General features: G+C 40.6%; 1 protein-coding gene and 1 long non-coding RNA gene across 2 annotated transcripts in view; one reads left to right on the top strand and one right to left on the bottom strand.

Moving 5' to 3' along the window:
- Positions 1–5,304: 5,304 nt before the first annotated feature.
- LOC123870859 (squamous cell carcinoma antigen recognized by T-cells 3-like) overlaps positions 5,305–18,583 on the bottom strand; it is a 19,468-nt gene continuing 6,189 nt past the window's right edge. The window contains exons 8-17 of the mRNA XM_045914331.1: positions 17,981–18,190; positions 17,321–17,494; positions 17,076–17,187; positions 11,127–11,347; positions 10,535–10,808; positions 9,648–9,744; positions 9,043–9,163; positions 8,416–8,648; positions 7,758–7,952; positions 5,305–5,479 (exon numbers count right to left, since the gene is read on the bottom strand). Of these exons, the coding sequence (XP_045770287.1) occupies positions 5,323–5,479; positions 7,758–7,952; positions 8,416–8,648; positions 9,043–9,163; positions 9,648–9,744; positions 10,535–10,808; positions 11,127–11,347; positions 17,076–17,187; positions 17,321–17,494; positions 17,981–18,190 (1,794 nt within the window). The 3' untranslated portion in view covers positions 5,305–5,322. The remainder of the gene's footprint in view (positions 5,480–7,757; positions 7,953–8,415; positions 8,649–9,042; positions 9,164–9,647; positions 9,745–10,534; positions 10,809–11,126; positions 11,348–17,075; positions 17,188–17,320; positions 17,495–17,980; positions 18,191–18,583) is intronic.
- Positions 11,441–16,755, top strand: LOC123870877. Its single transcript, XR_006797168.1, has 2 exons — positions 11,441–11,545; positions 16,695–16,755. It is a non-coding gene; the product is annotated as an uncharacterized LOC123870877 (long non-coding RNA).

The following is an 18,583-nucleotide window of genomic DNA, read 5'->3' as shown; positions in this document are numbered from 1 at the left end:
TACTGCTATTTTATTTGTCTGATGTCCTACAGAGGAATTTGAACCTAGGTCCTTTTGCTTGCCTTTCCACGCAAAACAAGTACCTACCTAGTCCAATTTAGATGGGTAGGAAGGTAGGTAGGTAGTCTTGAACACTATGCAAAAACAGATATAGCTGGGCTTGTGTATTTCTTTGTGTGGTAAACCGCCATATTACAACTTCTGATTGGACTACATTTTGCATACGTTTTGCGTGCTTTGTAATCAGTCGGCGCGCAGACGAAGTTCACGCAAAACAACTCCTCAAGCACTTTTCCTTTAGATAATATAGACGCTGGAATTTGAAAAGCGATCTTGCCATATCTCGATAAATTGACACCAGAGCCAAAAAACGTTTTCAAAATTTCATAACTCGTAATCACATTGAGTACTAAAAACCCATCTTATTGCTGTGCTCTAAAGACAACCTCTGTAGATACCTACTCCCGTGAGATTACGAGGTATGTCTATTTGAAAACTGTTGTAAGTTAAATTCATCCAGATACGTCATACGACAAGATCACTTTCCAGCATCGATATGATTAACATCGAGTATATGCAATTCCATTATACTGTAATAAAGAAACGGACCGATTTGATAACCTCCGCGTTTTCGGAAGTCGGTTAGAAACTGTTTGTTACCTACTCTTAGGGCCGGCGCATATATGGCGGAGCGCAGCGCAGAGCATGCCCGCGAAGTTTTCTAATCGCGTGACACATTATGAGAACTTGTACCAGAGAATGCGCGAGCACGCGCGGTACTGCACGTGGATGCACAATTGATTTTAGATATTATTTCAATAAGAACAATTCGATAATATTTTGACTGAAAAATGCTCTGCGCTGCGCTCCGCCATATTATGTGCGCCGGCCCTTATATTATGGAAGATATACCTAGCAAGGATACTTGACGTTCTTGCGATTATATTTTTTGGCAATTGAAATATGAGTAGTGGTCACGTGGGGTGAGAGTTCATAAATAAAACCACAAAAATTATAAAACAATTTTACTTTTATTCATTAGGTACTTATTTATAAATGTAACACGTTACAACTTACACCTGAGGGATTAAATAGAAAATGAAAATAAATATTCTGCTTTTATAATAATTAATACACTATAATTTTTAACTTATGATTAATCTTAATATACTTATAGAAATTAATGTGTGTCTGTCTGTTCGTTACCAATGCGTTCGCGCCTTGTTTAACCGATTGAGTTTAAACAGTACAGTAATTCTTGTTGGGACTTGCAAAAAAATTGCATATCAATGTACAAAAGATTGTTACGCGAGTTGTACTACAAGTTACAACGCAACCTGAACATTCGCTAGCTTAACATAAAAAGGAGCCAGTATTTCTTCAAAACTAATCAAGATAAAAACCCTCTATTTAAAGTCTTACGTATCACTAGTAGCCCACCCCTGACACTCCATACAAGCGAACTGATTTAATTTCCTATTACTACTACCGGTACACCAGCCAACCGAAGGGGACAAAGACAACGCTATACTTAAGCAACATCAATGCTTCTCGCTCGCGTGACAGATCCGTAAATATTGAACAATACAGATGCTATTTTACATGAACAATAAAGGCGTGAGTACATAATTATATTAAGACGTGTGACGCCGACAGCAGATGACGCTCCAAGCGCGCTCTTATTGGTTGATTCTCAATCCATTGTGTTGAAAACAAGGATGCAAGGACAAACCACTGTATTAGTGGTTTGTCCTCATATTTAATAACAATTACTATATGTAAAAACAATTCATAAATCTCAATTTCAAATATGTATTAAATATGTATTTGGATAACCTTTTTTAAACAACTAAAAAGATTTGAACAGACTGCAAACCCAAGTATTATAATACATTGAAAGGAGTTAATAAAGAGATTGAACATTTTTGAAGTTTTATTGTGTTGAGGTGTGGTACGTCGCAAACGATATTGCGTCGTTCGACAAATGGTGACGATCTATCAATTATTATTCATTTTATTTTTATTCAAATACAAGTCAGCCCTTGACTGCAATCTCACCAGGTGGTAAGTGGTTGACTTCGGCCTCCTGAACGAGCGCTGTTCGAGGGGTCTGAGATTCGATCTTACGTACCTCCTATCTTTCCGGAGTTATGAAATATTACTGAAAACATCCTGAGGAAACCTGTACACCTGAGTTTTCCATACTTAATGTTATCAAAAGTGTGTGAAGTCTGCCAATCCGCACTTGGCCAGCGTGGTTGAACCCTTCTCATTCTGAGAGGAGACCCGTGCTCAGTATTGCGGCGACTTCTGTCGCGTCGCAACACACCACAACACATTAATGTGTTTGCGCCTTAATATACATTTGCTTTACAATATTATATTCGTATTATATAATACTTGCAGTGATTGCACATTTATGTATATTGATTTTATGGCAAAAAATATGATACAATACAGCTGTTATATGATCAGACATTCAATCCAGTTTTTTCACAATATTAATAGAATTGTATTATATAAATCACGATGAGTCTCTTATGAATATCAAAAACAACGTAACTTTATACTAACTTACAACACTATATAAAAATATTGGCCAATTTCAAGGTGATTAGTTTTAGTAGTACAAAATATTAAATCGTAACTATACCTTACTAGTGGTATATTATGTATATAAACGAATGTAGTGTTTTTCATATAATTATTGATTTTAAAAAAGCCTGATACAGCACTGATAACAATATTTGAGACTCCTGAGACCTATTGCATATCTCATTTTATTGGATGAAATAAATTTTTCCCGTAGTATGTTAATTTAACCAGTATTTTGCGTGCGTGCGCGGACCTAAAGTAGTCCGCGGCCATGCAAAGTTGATTATTGAGAATGCAGGCTTGGTCTTTTAGCCTTCGCGCACATGGAAAGTTGGAGAAAAAGTATTTAGGCGGACAGATCACTCCGTAAAGACGAGTAGCTTACATATTATGAATACCTAGTTGTGATGAGTAATGAAGAATAGCTGTCAAACTTCTAAAGGCCGATTCACACCAAGCACGTACACGTGACCACGCGCGTAGTGACGCGCGTGAATCCATAGACATGACAGCACGCATTACGTCTACGCGAACGTTCACGTCACGCAAGCGGTATGTCATCTCATACAGTTCCATACATTACAACGTCATGGTACGCGCTACGTCTACGCTTACGTGCTGCATACGCGTTTGGTGTGTCCCAGCTTTAAGGGTTTTGGTGACCAACAGACGTCATAAGCACTGAATGCAACGGCGGATCCAGGGGGGGGGGGTCATGGGGGTCATGACCCCCCCCTGAGCTGGTTCCAGGACTTAGGTGGACCACTAATTGAACATAATGATTTTATTTATATATTTTGTCACCATACAGATATTATGTAACTACATACCTTCAATATTTAATTAATTTTTATATAATATAATAACTTTGTATGATGGCAAACGTTTGGGAACGAACGCATCGAAAATTTGAATTTTACCGCGCCACACTTGCGCGCGCTTGTCGACTACTTAGTACGTAACGTCTAGCTAGACCTAACCTCAATCGGAACGACTAAACTTCAACATAATATCATAACATAGTTAGTTCTAAGTTAAAAAACTAAAACTTTCTACGTATACCTAATGTGTTTATGAGAGTACCATGTAACTATACCGTAATAAATAAAATAAGTATTTTTAAAAATTGTTGCTGCAAATTCATTAATTACAAGAAATGGTAAGTAATCAGTTTCTCATTATTCCAGTGCGTGTGTTTTAACTGAAATGTTATTATTGTTAACATGGCCGTAGCCAAAAGAAATTATTTTTCAAAATGCATAATATACTAGTCAGTTCTCGAATTTACAAGTTTTTTGTAAATCTATCAATAAATTTGCGCTCGCTTCGCTCGCGCTTTTATATTATGTTAGTTGTTTACCGGAACTTCGTTCAAACCCCGTGGAAACTCAGTTTTTTTGGGATAAAATAACTAGGTATACAATGCAAGGTATCACTGAATAGTACCAAATTTTACCTAAAAAGATAAGCCCTGAAAAGTACTTTCGCTAATATTATTTCGTAAATACAATTAATAAAAATTTCGCGCTCGCTTCGCTCGCGCTTTTATTCTATTAGTTGTTTTTGTAGTAGTTACCCGAAGCTTCGTGCGCATGAGATTACATTTTTGAATATCCCTAGAAAATGTTTATTTTTCATGAGAAAAGTAGAGTGAGGTGCTTTAAAACATATTTTACGGCTGAGCTCGTTCATCTCTCGCTTTTTTAGCTGTATCAGAAAAATCACGCTCGCTGCGCTCGCGCTCATGTTTCTTGTTGCATTCTATCTTGTTCAAATCTTCAATCAATCTTGGTCAAATTGAAAGGTAAAATTCCACACAGCACCCCCCCCCCCCCCCCCCCTCCCCTCCCCAAATCCCATAGGTAGGTACCTACTCACTGAAAGAGTGCTGCGTGACTTATGTACCTACTTTTTACTTGTATCTATTGTTATCAAAATTAAATTATAAGTTCTCGACGACTATGTGACCCCCTCCTGGCGCCAAAGCTGGATCCGCCCTTGACTGAATGTCAATGCTAGAAATCGATAGGGACACCTTCACGCAGTTATTTTGGTGGGCATTGCGATGTACGATTAATATGTACAATTAATGTGATACGTAATAAGCCTGCAGAAAATGTCTACACGTGACTCCAGTACAGAATGACCCGAATTGGTTGAAAAGTGCCACTAATGTGTAAACTTTGCCTTAAAATCACTCCAAGGTCTTTTTTATTTTGTTCATCTACCCACAAACCCACAAAAGTAGGCAAATTATACGCGGCAAATATACGCTAAGTAGCCCTGTACATGTTCGCCAAGTGCGTTGGCCAACGTGTACAAGGCTTATATAGCGGAAAGTTCATGGGCACTACAGTACCACTTTTTATAAGTTGCATCGGCTAAATTCGTTTGCGCAGAAAACCACAACCAAACGCCGACTAAAACCACCGGTGTACACCAATGAAATACTGTTAAGATTTTAAACTTTAATTTTTTAAACTTTAAACTTTGATTTTGATTTAAAAACAGAGACTCGTACTATCTCGCTCATGATTCGCGCGTATCCAACAACTAATAGCGAACGGATGCGCGCTATGTTTGACCAAGATATTTTCGCGCCTTTCAAAAATAAGATTTCTGCGCAAGTACATCCGCATAACCTATAAAAGTGATAGTACTATACCCGTAGTATAGTTAAACCATTCGCGGTTAATAATAATCTTAGGCTATTTAGATGAAATGTCTTTATTTCTTAAGCAACAATTGTCTAAAGTCGGTGTTGCTGAGCGGCCGCTTGTCACCGTTGCTGTGGCTGCCGTTGGCCGCGGGCTTGGCTGCGGATGTGCTGGCCGACGCGGTTTGCAGCACCCTTGGGATGAAACTGCTGAGCTGCGTTCTTCTCCTGAAAAGGAATTTTGTTCGCCATTATTACCTTACAAATTCAACAATGGGGATGATGCCTAGGTCAAAAATAAATTACTTTTTTTCAATGACTTTCTAAGCAAGGACATCGCACTGGCGCGCATAACAAGGGACCAAGTAAGTGTGCTTATACGCGGTGTAAGCACACTTTCTTCATTAGTCGCATGTTGACTGCAAAGCTGTCAAGACGCCTAAATGCGCGATCAAAAAGTGCCGAAATAATACGTTAACGACGCAGAAAAGAGATGGTGTGACTTACCACCGGTAAGTTAATTTTATTTACGTAAGATAACATGCGAAAAAGTGTAAAATACTTAGTAAAACCATTGAAAACACTAGAAATATCTAAAATTATTTACAATGTTCCCATTCCTTTCTCTCACGCACATCGGAAAGAGACAGATGGAAGGGCGCGTCACGAATGTCGGAAAAACAAAACTGTGGAGTAGCTTTTTTTTGTTCAATGTAAAATCTATTGGCCATTATTGTATCACATTTTTTTTATTACTAGCTGTGCCCGCGACTTCGTTCGCGTGGAATAGCTCTCAGCGCGCTTTATATAGCCACGGACGCTCAGGCGCGAGGCGTGTATCTGTACGTTAAAAATGTTCGCCATGATTCTTTAAATTGACATAACTTTTTTATTTATGAACCGATTGACATGAAATAAACACTAAATGTTAAGTTAAGCTTACTACAATATATTAGTGACAACCGTATCTAAATCGAATAAGCCGTTTCTGATATTAGCGTGCACAAACACACAGACAATCAGACAAAAAAAAATTAATTATAATTTCGGGTTCGGCATCGATATAATAACAAACCCTGCTACTTTTTTTTATATATTTCCATTGTACAGACACCACTTTTCTACAATTTTATTATATGTATAGATCTTTTGACGACTTCCGGTGCGCAGTGGTAGCGCGGTGGATTTGTATGACGAGGGTCCCGGGTTCGATTCCCGGCTGGGCCGATTGAGATTTTTTTAATTGGTTTAGGTCGGCTGGTGGGAGGCCTTTGGCCATCTTGATTCAAGGCCCATCTTGAATCCGCCATTTTGGTTTTATTTTTCAGCTCCCTGTCAATTGGATGAAGTTCTGAGTGACATTTGTTCGAGCACCCCCCACCTATCTTCAATACCCTGGCCGTGCTCCTCACCGAAATCCTCAATCATCAGCTCTATCCATATTTTTACTCCGAATCATTTTTTGTCCTCTATACGAAACCATCGGTAAAAAAAACATACAAAATTTTACAGAAGAGGTGATCAAATGAGTCAGTCAGTCAGTCAGTGAATCAGCACGAGCAGAATAGTATAATAGTTATATAGTATAGATATAGTATAATAGTTTCATATTTACAAAATCGAAAAATCTGTCAAAGAAATAACAAAAATTAATAGTGCTACACTACTCCATTCCATTTTTTGTTCAAGTTTGCTTCTTAAATCACCTTATTCAGCTTCGAGTGCAATAATCGATTTACATTGCGGCTTAATCACTGAGGTTAGTTTACAGGACTTGAATGTTAGCGGGAATGTATAAATGGAGCAGTTGAAGCTACATAGGGTGAATTTAGAAACGTGTGCCATGTTTGGGCTCTTGTGTTGTATGCCACGATGTGTCCATGCTTAGAAAGTCATTGCTTTTTTTAGTAATTATTGAATAGAGGGTCTTCCGTAATTCGTAAAGTCCACATCCGCTGGTAGTTTTAAGTTTGCTAACCATTTTAAATTGTCGATTTAAGGGGCATGAGACGGGCCTGCCCCCGAAATTCAAATTTAATTTGGTTTTTCGCATTTTTTAAACTAATACGACAACGTAGGCTTATGGCATTTTCAATTGCGACAATGGCAGTATCATCCTCACAGGTTTATCTAAAAATCTTTACTTGAAAGGGTCCAGGTTAAGATATTAGCTGTAGTATCGACTAATTCTGACACATTTGTCGATACTAGAGCTAATTTCTTCATCCGAGTTGAACAAGTCAAACGAAAAGAATTTTAGAATTCTGTGTATGAAATCTCATGAAACCTCGCACACTTCCGATTCGGACGATTCGACGCGAGGAAGTGTGCGAGGTTTTATGAGATTTCATACACAGAATTCTAAAAATTCGTTTCGTTCAACTCGTTCGGCTCGGATAAGTGTGTGTTCACCTTTACTGCACTGTGTTTCATTAAACCCGTTCCCCTTATGGGCTTCTACACGGCCGAACGCAAAATCAAAATGGTAAAAGATAAGGGAACTTACATTCCCCCTCCGGTGTCCCTCTTCGGTAGTCCTAGCGCCAGGCTCGTGCCAGGCTCCTGGCGCGGCGGCGGCGCGCTCACGGCCACCTCTATGTTCCTGTCCGCCACCAGCAGACCGTTGGTCTTCTCCAAAGCCTCCGTCGCTGGCTTTTCATCTTCGTAGTCTATGTATGCTAGGCCTTTCGGTTTGCCGTCTCTGTGGGCAATAATAAAATATTATTCTGTCAACTTCTCTGGCGTAGCAAAGTAAGTGTTAATTATTAATTGAACTATGAAATAACAGTGGTGTTTTTGGATTATGGACTTCAACTCACTTCGCTTGTACGACCCTTAAACACCCCATTTTATTTATACATCTCGTAAATAATCTACTTTATTAGTATGTCCTCCGTAATCTACTTTATTTATACATTCCGTAAATAACCCACTTTATTTATTTATCCCGTAAATAACCCACTTTATTTATATATCCCGTAAATAACCCACTTTATTTATATATCCCGTAAATAACCCACTTTATTAGTACGTCCTCTATAACCCACGTTATTAGTACGCCCCTTAATGAACCCACTTTGTTCGTAGTTTTGTACGAAGCTTAAAAATCGCAATGCAACGCCGCAGTAGGAAGCTAGTCCTTTACTTTCGTTTAACATACTTACTTGAAAGTTACAACCCGTACGTCTTTCAGTTTGCCAAACTTCCCGAATATCTCAGTGAGAGCCTCCTTGGTGCAGTGCGAGAAGGGCAGGTTCCGCACAAACAGTTTGTTCCGCTCAGCGGTCATCGCGTACTTGAACGTTGGCTTGGACTTGTTGGCGGAGTACCGCGAGAGAAACATCGGTCGGCCGTCCAGCGGCGTTCTGTCGTGTTTTATAGCTTTGTCTACGGATTCCTGCAAATATATTTTTTATTCAAATAAACTTTTATAAACCTCTAAAAGTCATGATAGCCAAGTGGTTGAGACGTCCTCTTTTTATTCAGAAGGTCAGGCGTTCGATCCCGGGCAAGCACATATAACTTTTCGGAGTTACGTACGTTTGAAGCAATTAAAAATCATTTATTTTAAAGGTGAAGAAAAACATCGTGTGACAATCCACCCTCCCCCAATTCACATCAAGAATCTAGATGGTTCCACTCCTTAAATCCTTCGCTGGGACCTAAGCATCAATCCTACGAAGGAAATAAGGAAATATCTCGTTCACAAAACGCTGTATAAAGTGTCTTACAGAGTTCAAAATATAGAAATGAATGAGTTACTCTTTTTTGCATTAAATAAGATCACTTACCGGTGACTTATACTGGCAGTAACAAATGGATCCACCAAACGCTTTAACGCCCGCCTTCACTCGCATTGAAACTATATCGCCGTATTCTGACAATTTTTTCCTTAAGTTTTGTTCGTTTACTCTGCAATAAGAACAAAAGTATCAATAAATAAGACAAGGAATAATCTAGCTCTCTGGTAAATTATTCAAAATCCCAAATAGTATTAAACATCTTACCCTCCCACACAGATGTCAAATGTTTCAAAAGACAAATGGTACAAGTAATTTTTTTATGAAAATAATAGGAAATATTGATAGAATGAGTCTTTCATTTGTAAACTAAAAAATACGATAGCACATATATAGCATACTCAAAATTTACTAGCAGTTACTAAGACTTTCTTGCTGTTAGCAATTTAGAAGTTATTAGGCTTTGTCATGATACAGGCTCGATTGTACTGTGTTATTGTCATCAAAATTGGATAAGTTTCTAGAATTGTTACGAAGTTACAGGTGATGCGTGAGTGGGTAAATAATTGAGATGAATATGTCATGTGAGGTATCATACGAAAGGTATGAGCCGTTCTTCAATGGAAATATTTTTATTTTTCACAATCATAACTTACTTAAACTCCAGATTGCTAACAAATAATGTGCAAGCCTCCCTCCCGCTCGCACCTGTGTCTGAAGAGCTGTCCCTTCTCTGTCTTTTGTTGTCCTTTTCTATAAAGAAGTTTCTCAATCACAATTTTTACCTTAACTTCGTCTCAAAGGTGGATTTTTGAGTCGAACGTCTGTGGCGTCAGTAACGTCGCGACAGAATGGCAGATTAGTATTATAGTTGAACCATTACAAAGTGCGAACTGAGTCATAAATCATTACGATCGGTCATAATATAGTTGTGAGAATGCTGCAAGGAGTCTTAATCAAACTCAAAATCACTTATTCAAATGTACCTACATCTTTTGATAGTCAGAATTGTTAGATTTGTAATATGATATAGTGGTGATAAGTAATTACGTAAACTTAAAACTAACGCTACGAGGGTTCCAAACGCGCCCAAGTCTGAGAAGAGCTCACAACAAACTCATGCGGATATCGATAAATAGATGCCGTTCAGACGCAATGAGCCCGATTTTGTATTATTTCCTTAATCTTTATGACCAGTTATCGACTACCGACAAGTCCTTTTTTTACTGTTACACACAACACCAGAGCATCAGGTTCCAGTTCTATAACGCCTGTAAGTACGAGCGAGAGGTACGATACAAATGATTTATGTCTCAGTTCACACGTGTGTAATGGCTCAACTGTGGTAATATTAAGTTCGTTCGTAATCTCTGTCACTTCTGTCTGTCTTGTCTGTCCTTTTTCTTAGGAACACGACGTGGGAGGTACCATATCAAATACTTAAATCTTTAGAATTTGAATAGACAATACCCCGAAAATTCATTTCGGCAAAGGGCGTGTCTTATTAAATACTAGCATTGGTGCGCGTGGTTGAGATACTTACTTTCCCCTTCAACCTCATCATGAGATCGTTTGACTCCGCCTCCAGTATCACCCTCCTCGTCGGGCGCGTCCACTTCCATATCTGCGTCCTTTTTCCTCTTAACCTCGGTGTTTTCTGAACTGTCAGACTTTCGCTTTCCCTTGTTTTTTTCGTCTTTTTTCTTTTTATTGTCAAGTTTGGACTTCTTGTTGGGATTCTGTTTGCCCTTCTGTTTCTGTCCTAGCATTTTATCTTTCATCGCTTGGTAACTTTCACGCCATTCCTTGAGTTTCTCCTATAACGTGAAATTAAAATTTTACATACCTACATTTTTTTAACATAAAACTTCAAGGACTTTTGAAAACAGAAATTTATAAATATAACGTTATGCGCAACCCATATGAGTGAGCCAGACAAGATAACATTTTTATTTCCTTCCAAGAGCTTGTATCACGCTACGATGCTCATTAATTTTTGGTAAATGTACACATCAGTTCTGACCCCAATTTGCCGGGATCCTAAGTACTTTATCTAACACCTTTATCCAATCCAATCCCCTTCTCCAATCCCAACCAAATAACTTGAACCAATCTTCAAGATATGTAGTCCTTACCTCGCACAACTCGGCGCACTCGACGCTAGTCGCCAGCTGGCCGTAGTCTCGCTCGTAGTCGGTCCACAGTCGCGCGACTGCCGGCGGGTAGTCGTTGACACTTCGCAAGGCCCTCTTGTGTAGGTCGCGCAACTTGCGCTCGGGCGCCGGCGGATCTCTGGTCCGTTCTAAGTTTATGAGAGCCTCCCAATATTTTGAAAGCGTTTTATTCTCTCCATATTCTGAAATATAGTATAAGAAACTGATTGACATGTCAACTGTCAGTAATTCATACTGCTGGGTCTAGAAAAAGGGATGGTGGGGACTTCGTCTGTGTTGGCGTTTGCTGACGCACGTGCGGTGCTTTCTCGGAGTGTTTTTTTTGTTAAAAGTGGCCGGTTTTTGTGTTTTACTGGTGTTTTCTGGTGGTGGAACTAACTGTGAGTGTTGAGAATGGAGGTGGACCCCCCTCCGGAGCCCCCAGACCCTGATGGGTCACCAAACAAAGATGCGTGTAACGCGTCTCGACAGGCGGCTTCCTCCCGGAAGCGGCCTGTCGTAACAGATGAGCCTGCTGCAGATAGCAGTAAAAAACCGGACATAAATTCAACCCAACCATCCATACAAACATTGTTTACTCACCCTTCCTTCGCCGAAGGCCCTAAAAGTTATTTAAGAGACGACAAAGGTCCCTTCATTGTTCACGTCTCGAGAGACGTCGCAGACCCATCCGCAGGGGTAACTATCCGTGCGCTTAAATTCGGTCAGTTTTTGCATACTAACAAATTCGCAAATATTATCAATGATGGTGTAAAGAGCGTGGGACGCAATAAAATTAGCGTGGAGTTTAGTACTGCCCAAGCAGCTAACGACTTTTTGGTCAGCCCTATACTCCCACTCACAAAATACAAAGCAATTATTCCCACATTTAATATAACTAGGATGGGTTTAGTACGTGGCGTTCCAGTAGATTGGTCAATGCAGGAATTTGTCGACTCTGTTGTTCTGCCGGCTGGCTGTGGAGAGATCCTGAAAGCCCGTCGTCTCAACCGAAAGTCCATCAACGAAGGCATTACTGAATGGGTGCCCACCCAGTCGGTAGTTGTAACTTTTAGAGGCCAGACGCTCCCGACCCGAATTTTCTCTTTTTATACATCGCTCCCTGTGGAGATATACAAATATCCCACGATTCAGTGCCTTAACTGTTGCCGTTTTGGCCACATTAAGACACAGTGTAGGTCCAAGCCCAGGTGCTACAGGTGCGCCCAGCCCCACACAGGAGATACTTGCGATGTTTTACTAGCAAATGCTACCTGCTTGCATTGTTCAGGTAGCCACTTTGCATCAAGTAAGGACTGTCCGGAGTTTTCACGGCAACAAAGTATCAAATCGGTTATGTCTCAGGACAATGTATCATACGCTGAAGCATCATTACGGTTTCCCCCAGTCCGCAGGTCATATGCAGAGATGACAAGGGAGTTGTTCTCCTCTCCTACATTTTCTCCACATCCTGTTAACTCCTCTCATCCCGCAAACTCATCTCGTCCTAGTACCACGCCCAAAAAATCTTATCGGGAAACAATTATTCGTTCTCCTCGCCCCCGTGCTCCCTTACCAAAGGGTTATGATAAACAGGCTCACGAAGCTGTTATTAACAACCCACCCTCTTCCCAACCCAATGGCTGTGCTCTTGGCAACAGTCAACCCGACTTCCCTCCTTCCCAAGGGAAAATGTTAGAAAACCTTTCCGCTTTGCTCCTGAGCATCGTTGCTCCATGCAGCGAACTCCCACTACCGCCCAACGTTGCCCAAAACCTTTCCCGTCTTTTCAAAATTTTAAATAACGGCCCCAACAGCTCTACTACAATGGAACTGTAAAAGCATCAGACCTAGAAAACAAGACCTTATTTCCTTAATTAATTTGCATAGACCCGTCATAATTGCCATCTCGGAGACATGGCTGAGGCCTGGAGCCCGATTTCGGATTCCTGGTTTCTTCTGTCTGCGGGATGACAGGGATGACGGCTATGCAGGTAGTGCCATATTCATCCGGCACAATCTTTCCTTTTCTTCTCTTCCTATCCCCCCTCACAGTAATCAGATTAATGCTGTTGCTGTGAGAGCTGTAAATATTTCCTTCCTCTCTTTATATATCCCTCACCCAAACCCATCCCTGATCCCAGAAATTGAAACTATCCTTGCTTCTCTTCCCAGTCCAACTGTTATTATGGGTGATTTTAACGCACACCATACTTTGTGGGGGTGTTATAACTGTGACGGATTCGCTCCATCGTTGATTGACATCTTTGAGGATATGAACCTTTGTATCCTGAATGATGGCTCTCCGACTCGTAGAGTTTATCCCAATCAGAACCCAAAATCAGCAGTAGATCTATCTCTTTCTTCGACTTCCCTTGCATCTCAGCTATCTTGGCAAACTCTTCCCAGTACCTATGGTAGCGATCATTTCCCAATCATCCTAACTCTAAACAATAGATCAATCCCTCCCTCCAACCCTGACCCTTTGCTAAAATATAAATTACAGAAAGTAGATTGGTCTCGCTATGCTCAAACTGTAGATGACTTGATGGACTCTCTACCTGACCTTTCGTGTGATGGAAACCTCTTGATTTACTATGATCTCTTTGTCAAATCTCTTATTTCTTCGGCCGACTCCAATATTCCTCGTAAAAATCTTTCTGTTTCAAATCATTTGCCTTCCCCTCCCTGGTGGGATGGGGAATGCAAAGATTTGTTTAACCAGAGGGTGGCAGCAGAGAAAGAGTACACCGCCCATATGACTGAAGAGAATTTTATTAAATACAAACATATTGACGCTAAAACAAAAAGAATGGTGTCAAAAAAGAAAAAGTTTGGCTGGACTAAGTTCTGTGAATCACTTAGCCCTAGATCTCCTTCTTCAATTGTTTGGCAAAACATAAGAAGATTCCGCAGAACCCTCAACCAATGTGATCCTAGCTCCAACAATCCATCTGAATGGCTTAACATTTTTGCTGACAAACTCGCTCCCCCGTCTGTTCCCCATCAGGACGATTTTCCAGTTTCTACACCAGCACCCATTATGGGCGAAATGGATGCCCCCTTTTCCTTTTCAGAGCTTCAGATTGCTCTCAGTGGTCTGAAAGATTCAACCCCTGGGGAAGATGGTGTGCCCTACTCTTTTTTGGTAAATTTAAATAATTAATCTAAAAATTGTTTTCTAAATTTGATTAATAGTTTTTTCGAAAAAGGAATAATCCCAGATTCCTGGAAGTCTCAAATAGTTATCCCCCTCCTCAAACCTGGGAAAGTAGCATCACATCCAAATTCATACCGACCTATTGCACTGTCGTCCACCCTAGCAAAAGTTACGGAGATTCTCCTTAAAAACCGATTAGAGTGGATAATGGAAAGCAGAGGAGTACTGGCCCCTTCGCAGTTTGGTTTCCGCAAGGGTCTCAGTACTGCAGACAGTCTCAGTATACTCACTACAGACATTCGGACTGCCTTTGGTAAGGGTGAATACCTTGTGGGTGTTTTTCTTGATATAGCTTCTGCATATGACAATGTACTTCTTCCGTCGCTCAGGCAAAAGCAGCACCAGCTGAGTGTACCACCGAGGATAATACATTTCATATGTAACCTGCTTTCTGGCAGGTCAGTTGTGGTAAAACACCAGTCATCCACTCTTCCCCCCAGACTAGTCTGGAAAGGTCTTCCCCAAGGCTCTGTTCTAAGTCCTCTGCTATATAGCATATATACCCAAGATCTAGAACTGTCTGTAAATAACTTTTGTAACATCCTGCAGTATGCTGACGATATTGTCCTCTATCATAGCTCAGGATCTGTAGAGGAAATATCCCAATGTCTTAACTCTGCTTTGTATTATCTAGGGCAGTGGCTCTCTGACCATGGCCTATCTTTGTCAGTGGCTAAATGCCAGGCAGTCGTGTTTACGAGGAAGCGGTCTATCCCTAACTTTAGCTTTTGTTATGAGGATCAATCCATCAACTTAGTAGATACGGCAAAGTTCCTTGGTATTATTCTCGATTACAGACTGAACGGATTGGCTCATACTGAATATATAACCAATAAATGTGAAAAGGGCATCAATGTTCTACGTGCAGTAGCGGGAGTTTGGTGGGGTGCTCATGCCTACTCACTGAAACTCTTATATAATGCTTTAGTTCGTAGCCACATTGATTACTGCTCATTTGTTTTAGACCCCTTAAATAAAACTGTGTCTGAGAAGATAAATAAAATTCAATATCGGTGCCTCAGAATCATCCTGGGTGCAATGAAGTCTTCCCCCACTAACGCTCTACAAGTTGAATGTGTTGATCCTCCTTTACATCTCCGACGGCAATACCTATGTGACCGCTTTGTCAGCAAAATGTTACAGCTTTCCTCTCACCCACTGTGGACCAAATTAGAACAGTTGTCGCAAGTCCTTAGCCCACGCAATCCTTCTTCTTATCTATTGGATAGTTTCCGTAAATTTACCAATCTCCCTCATCCCTTGTTATCTTTACCAAAGAATCCTCTATTCTCCACAGCATATAAAGCTCTGATTTTCAATCCCTCTGTGGTTACTGATCTTGGTTTGGTCAAAGGAGCCCCTGATACTAATTCAAAATTTCAAAGCTTAGTTCATCAAAATTGGTCAAATCACCTTCTTATCTACACTGATGCTTCAAAGATGTCTCCAGAAAGTTGTGTCGGTGCAGCCTGCTGGGTTCCCAGGTTTAAAATCATTTTACAATTTAAATGTCCTCCTGAGTCCTCGGTGTTTACAGGGGAGGCCGTTGCCTTATTAGAAGCAATCCTGTTTACCTGCTCCCATAACATGAAACAAACTGTTATTTTTACTGACTCCCTTAGCTGCTTATTATCTATCAAGGAAAACCCATTCCGGAGTAAATCAAGATTTCCCATTATTCTAAAGGTCAGAGAGGCTTTGTTCTCCTGTCATCAAAACGGATTAGATTTGACACTTGTTTGGGTCCCAAGTCACTCTGGCACTGTAGGAAATGAAACAGCAGACTCATGTGCTAAAGCTGCGATACAAATGGGTTCCCATGAACATTTTAAAAATAATTCCCAAGATCTAGGTGCATTGTCAAAAACTTATCTAGACAAGTCCTGGAACTCATACTGGATTGAATCAAAAGCGGTTAAAGGAAAATTCTATGCCTCAGTGCAACCAGATATTCCAAGACGCCCATGGTTTTTCTCTCATAGACATGCAGATAGGTGGGTTACCTCTACGATTTGTCGCTTACGCCTTGGTCATTCCTGCACACCTGTCCACCTGTGCAAGATCAGAGTTAGAGATCACTCCCTGTGTGAATGTGGCTTAGACGAAGGTACTGTTTCTCACATATTTTTTTCTTGTCCTAAACTCCTTCATCCTCTCTATGATGTTCTTCCATCAAAATTCCCGCGTCCAGTAAATGTTGAGTGTTTGTTAATGTCTGTGTTTAGTCCATATTGTAAATTTTTATGTAAATATGTTAAATATAATAATATTAAGTTGTAATTATAACTCCATGTAATATAGTGTGTATTTTATATATTGTGTTGTTCCAGACTAGAAACTAACCCTATAAATTAACATATTCTGAAAAAACCTGCCACTTATAAAATTACCTAAATTTAAAAGCTGCTCAAAATTCTCAGCTAACTATCACCAACCGTTCTCGTGTCTCTTCAATCCCACATGATATTGGCGAAGTAAATCGCGCCCACCTGGTGCAGCTCCGCGCCATAAAAAAAAAAAAAAAAAAAAAAAAAAAAGGGATGGTGCCAACTAGTCAAATCAGGCAGTATGTGAAAAACCGGCCAAGTGCGAGTCTCGACTTTTTGCACAATAAATCATTCCCATGATACCCCCCACTCAGTATAGTTATCTTACTTTACAAACATCCCATTCTCCCCTCTTTTTAATGTTTAATGTTTAGAAATACTTACTAAAAATCTCTTCAAATATTTCCTTTCCTTGTGCTGGATCCTTAATCCTTTTGTATTCGAGCCGAGCCCAAAATAACGGTACTTCGCAATCATTCGCTTCTTCTCCCCATGCCTGCATAAAATAAGAGCCATTGAACCATAGGAATCATTGTGAAAATACTACGAATGAGGAATAACTGAAAAAGAAGGAAAAAAAGAGACAAAAACGAAAAGTGAGACTGATATTCTTTCGCGACACCCCATACCTCTGCCAGCGAATCCCAAGCGAGCCTGAACGTGCGTCGGAGTCTGTCCACGTGGTCCTGAGTAGCGAAGTCGGTGCGGCGCCGCGTCTGCTCCAGGTAGCTCAGCCATAGAGCCTCCGCTTGCTTGTACGACTCCATGCCTTTGGATAGTGCCGTCTCGAATATTGACTTCACCTGAATGAGGACGAAATACATTAAAAATTTATAATTCCAGCTTAAACATGGAAAAAAGTACAAAACAATCTCAATGTACTCGCGTCCACTCTCAATTTATCTCAAATAATATGAATGTGTTGTATCTGCCATCGTACTGGACTCGCCGCGTGTTAATACATATGAATCGACCTTAAACGTCACGCTATATTTGGAAACCAGCGCTTAGCCTTGAATACCTTAACGACCTGTGGTCTTATAAGGGTAAGGCCCCGTGCTCGATTTCCGGCAGGGGCAATTTCTATTTTCTAAATAGACTCTGGTTTGGTCTGGTGGGAGGCTACGGCCGTGTAGAAATCGATAAGGGTACCAGTTTGATAATATCTGCCATATCCATTCCAAGTTCGCCTGATCACCTTAGACTAACTACATCAACACTTATCATCTGTCCAGGTGAGATCGCAGTCTAGGGCTAACTTGTGATGGAATTAAAAAACCTGTTCTCACCTCATCAAATCCTTTACCCTCGTGCTCAGCCTGCTGCATCTTGAGTGTCCAGAAGGTGGCCTTGCGCGCGCAGCGCCTCACGCACGCGTCCAGCACGCGGTGGATGGTGGCGCGCGACGACGTGTTGCGCGCGTGCCGCACGAATGCCAGCAACAGCCCGTGTGACGCCTCGCAGGACAGACACTCGGTTGTCGCGCGGTCGTAGAGGACCTAGCGTACATTCAACTAAATGTATACCTACCTATAGAACGGCTATTTCCAACAAACGGCTATTTCAAACAAACAGCTATTTCAAACAAACCATAACTGCCTCTTAGGCTGAGATCTATAGAGCGCACTTTGACTTTGCTCAGAGTTCAGACTAACAACATTGTTAAAACGAGACAACGTTATATCGCTGATATACGCCGTCTCTTTTTAACTGAAATTTAACTATGTGCAAAGTCGAAGTACGCTCTGTCTCGCCACTAGTCTAACGAGACAGTTACAGCTAACTAGCTTCTAGTGTTAGTGGTTAGCATGTTCAACTGCGGATGACAAGGCCTGGATTCCGTTCCCAGGCCAGAAATTGTTAGGTATTGAAGTTTTTTGTTTAAGAAATTA

The sequence above is a fragment of the Maniola jurtina genome, chromosome 13 (assembly GCF_905333055.1).
Source record: "Maniola jurtina chromosome 13, ilManJurt1.1, whole genome shotgun sequence".
NCBI lineage: Eukaryota > Metazoa > Arthropoda > Insecta > Lepidoptera > Nymphalidae > Maniola > Maniola jurtina.
Note: the sequence above shows the minus strand (reverse complement) of the source record. Positions and strands in the feature narration are given on the sequence as shown.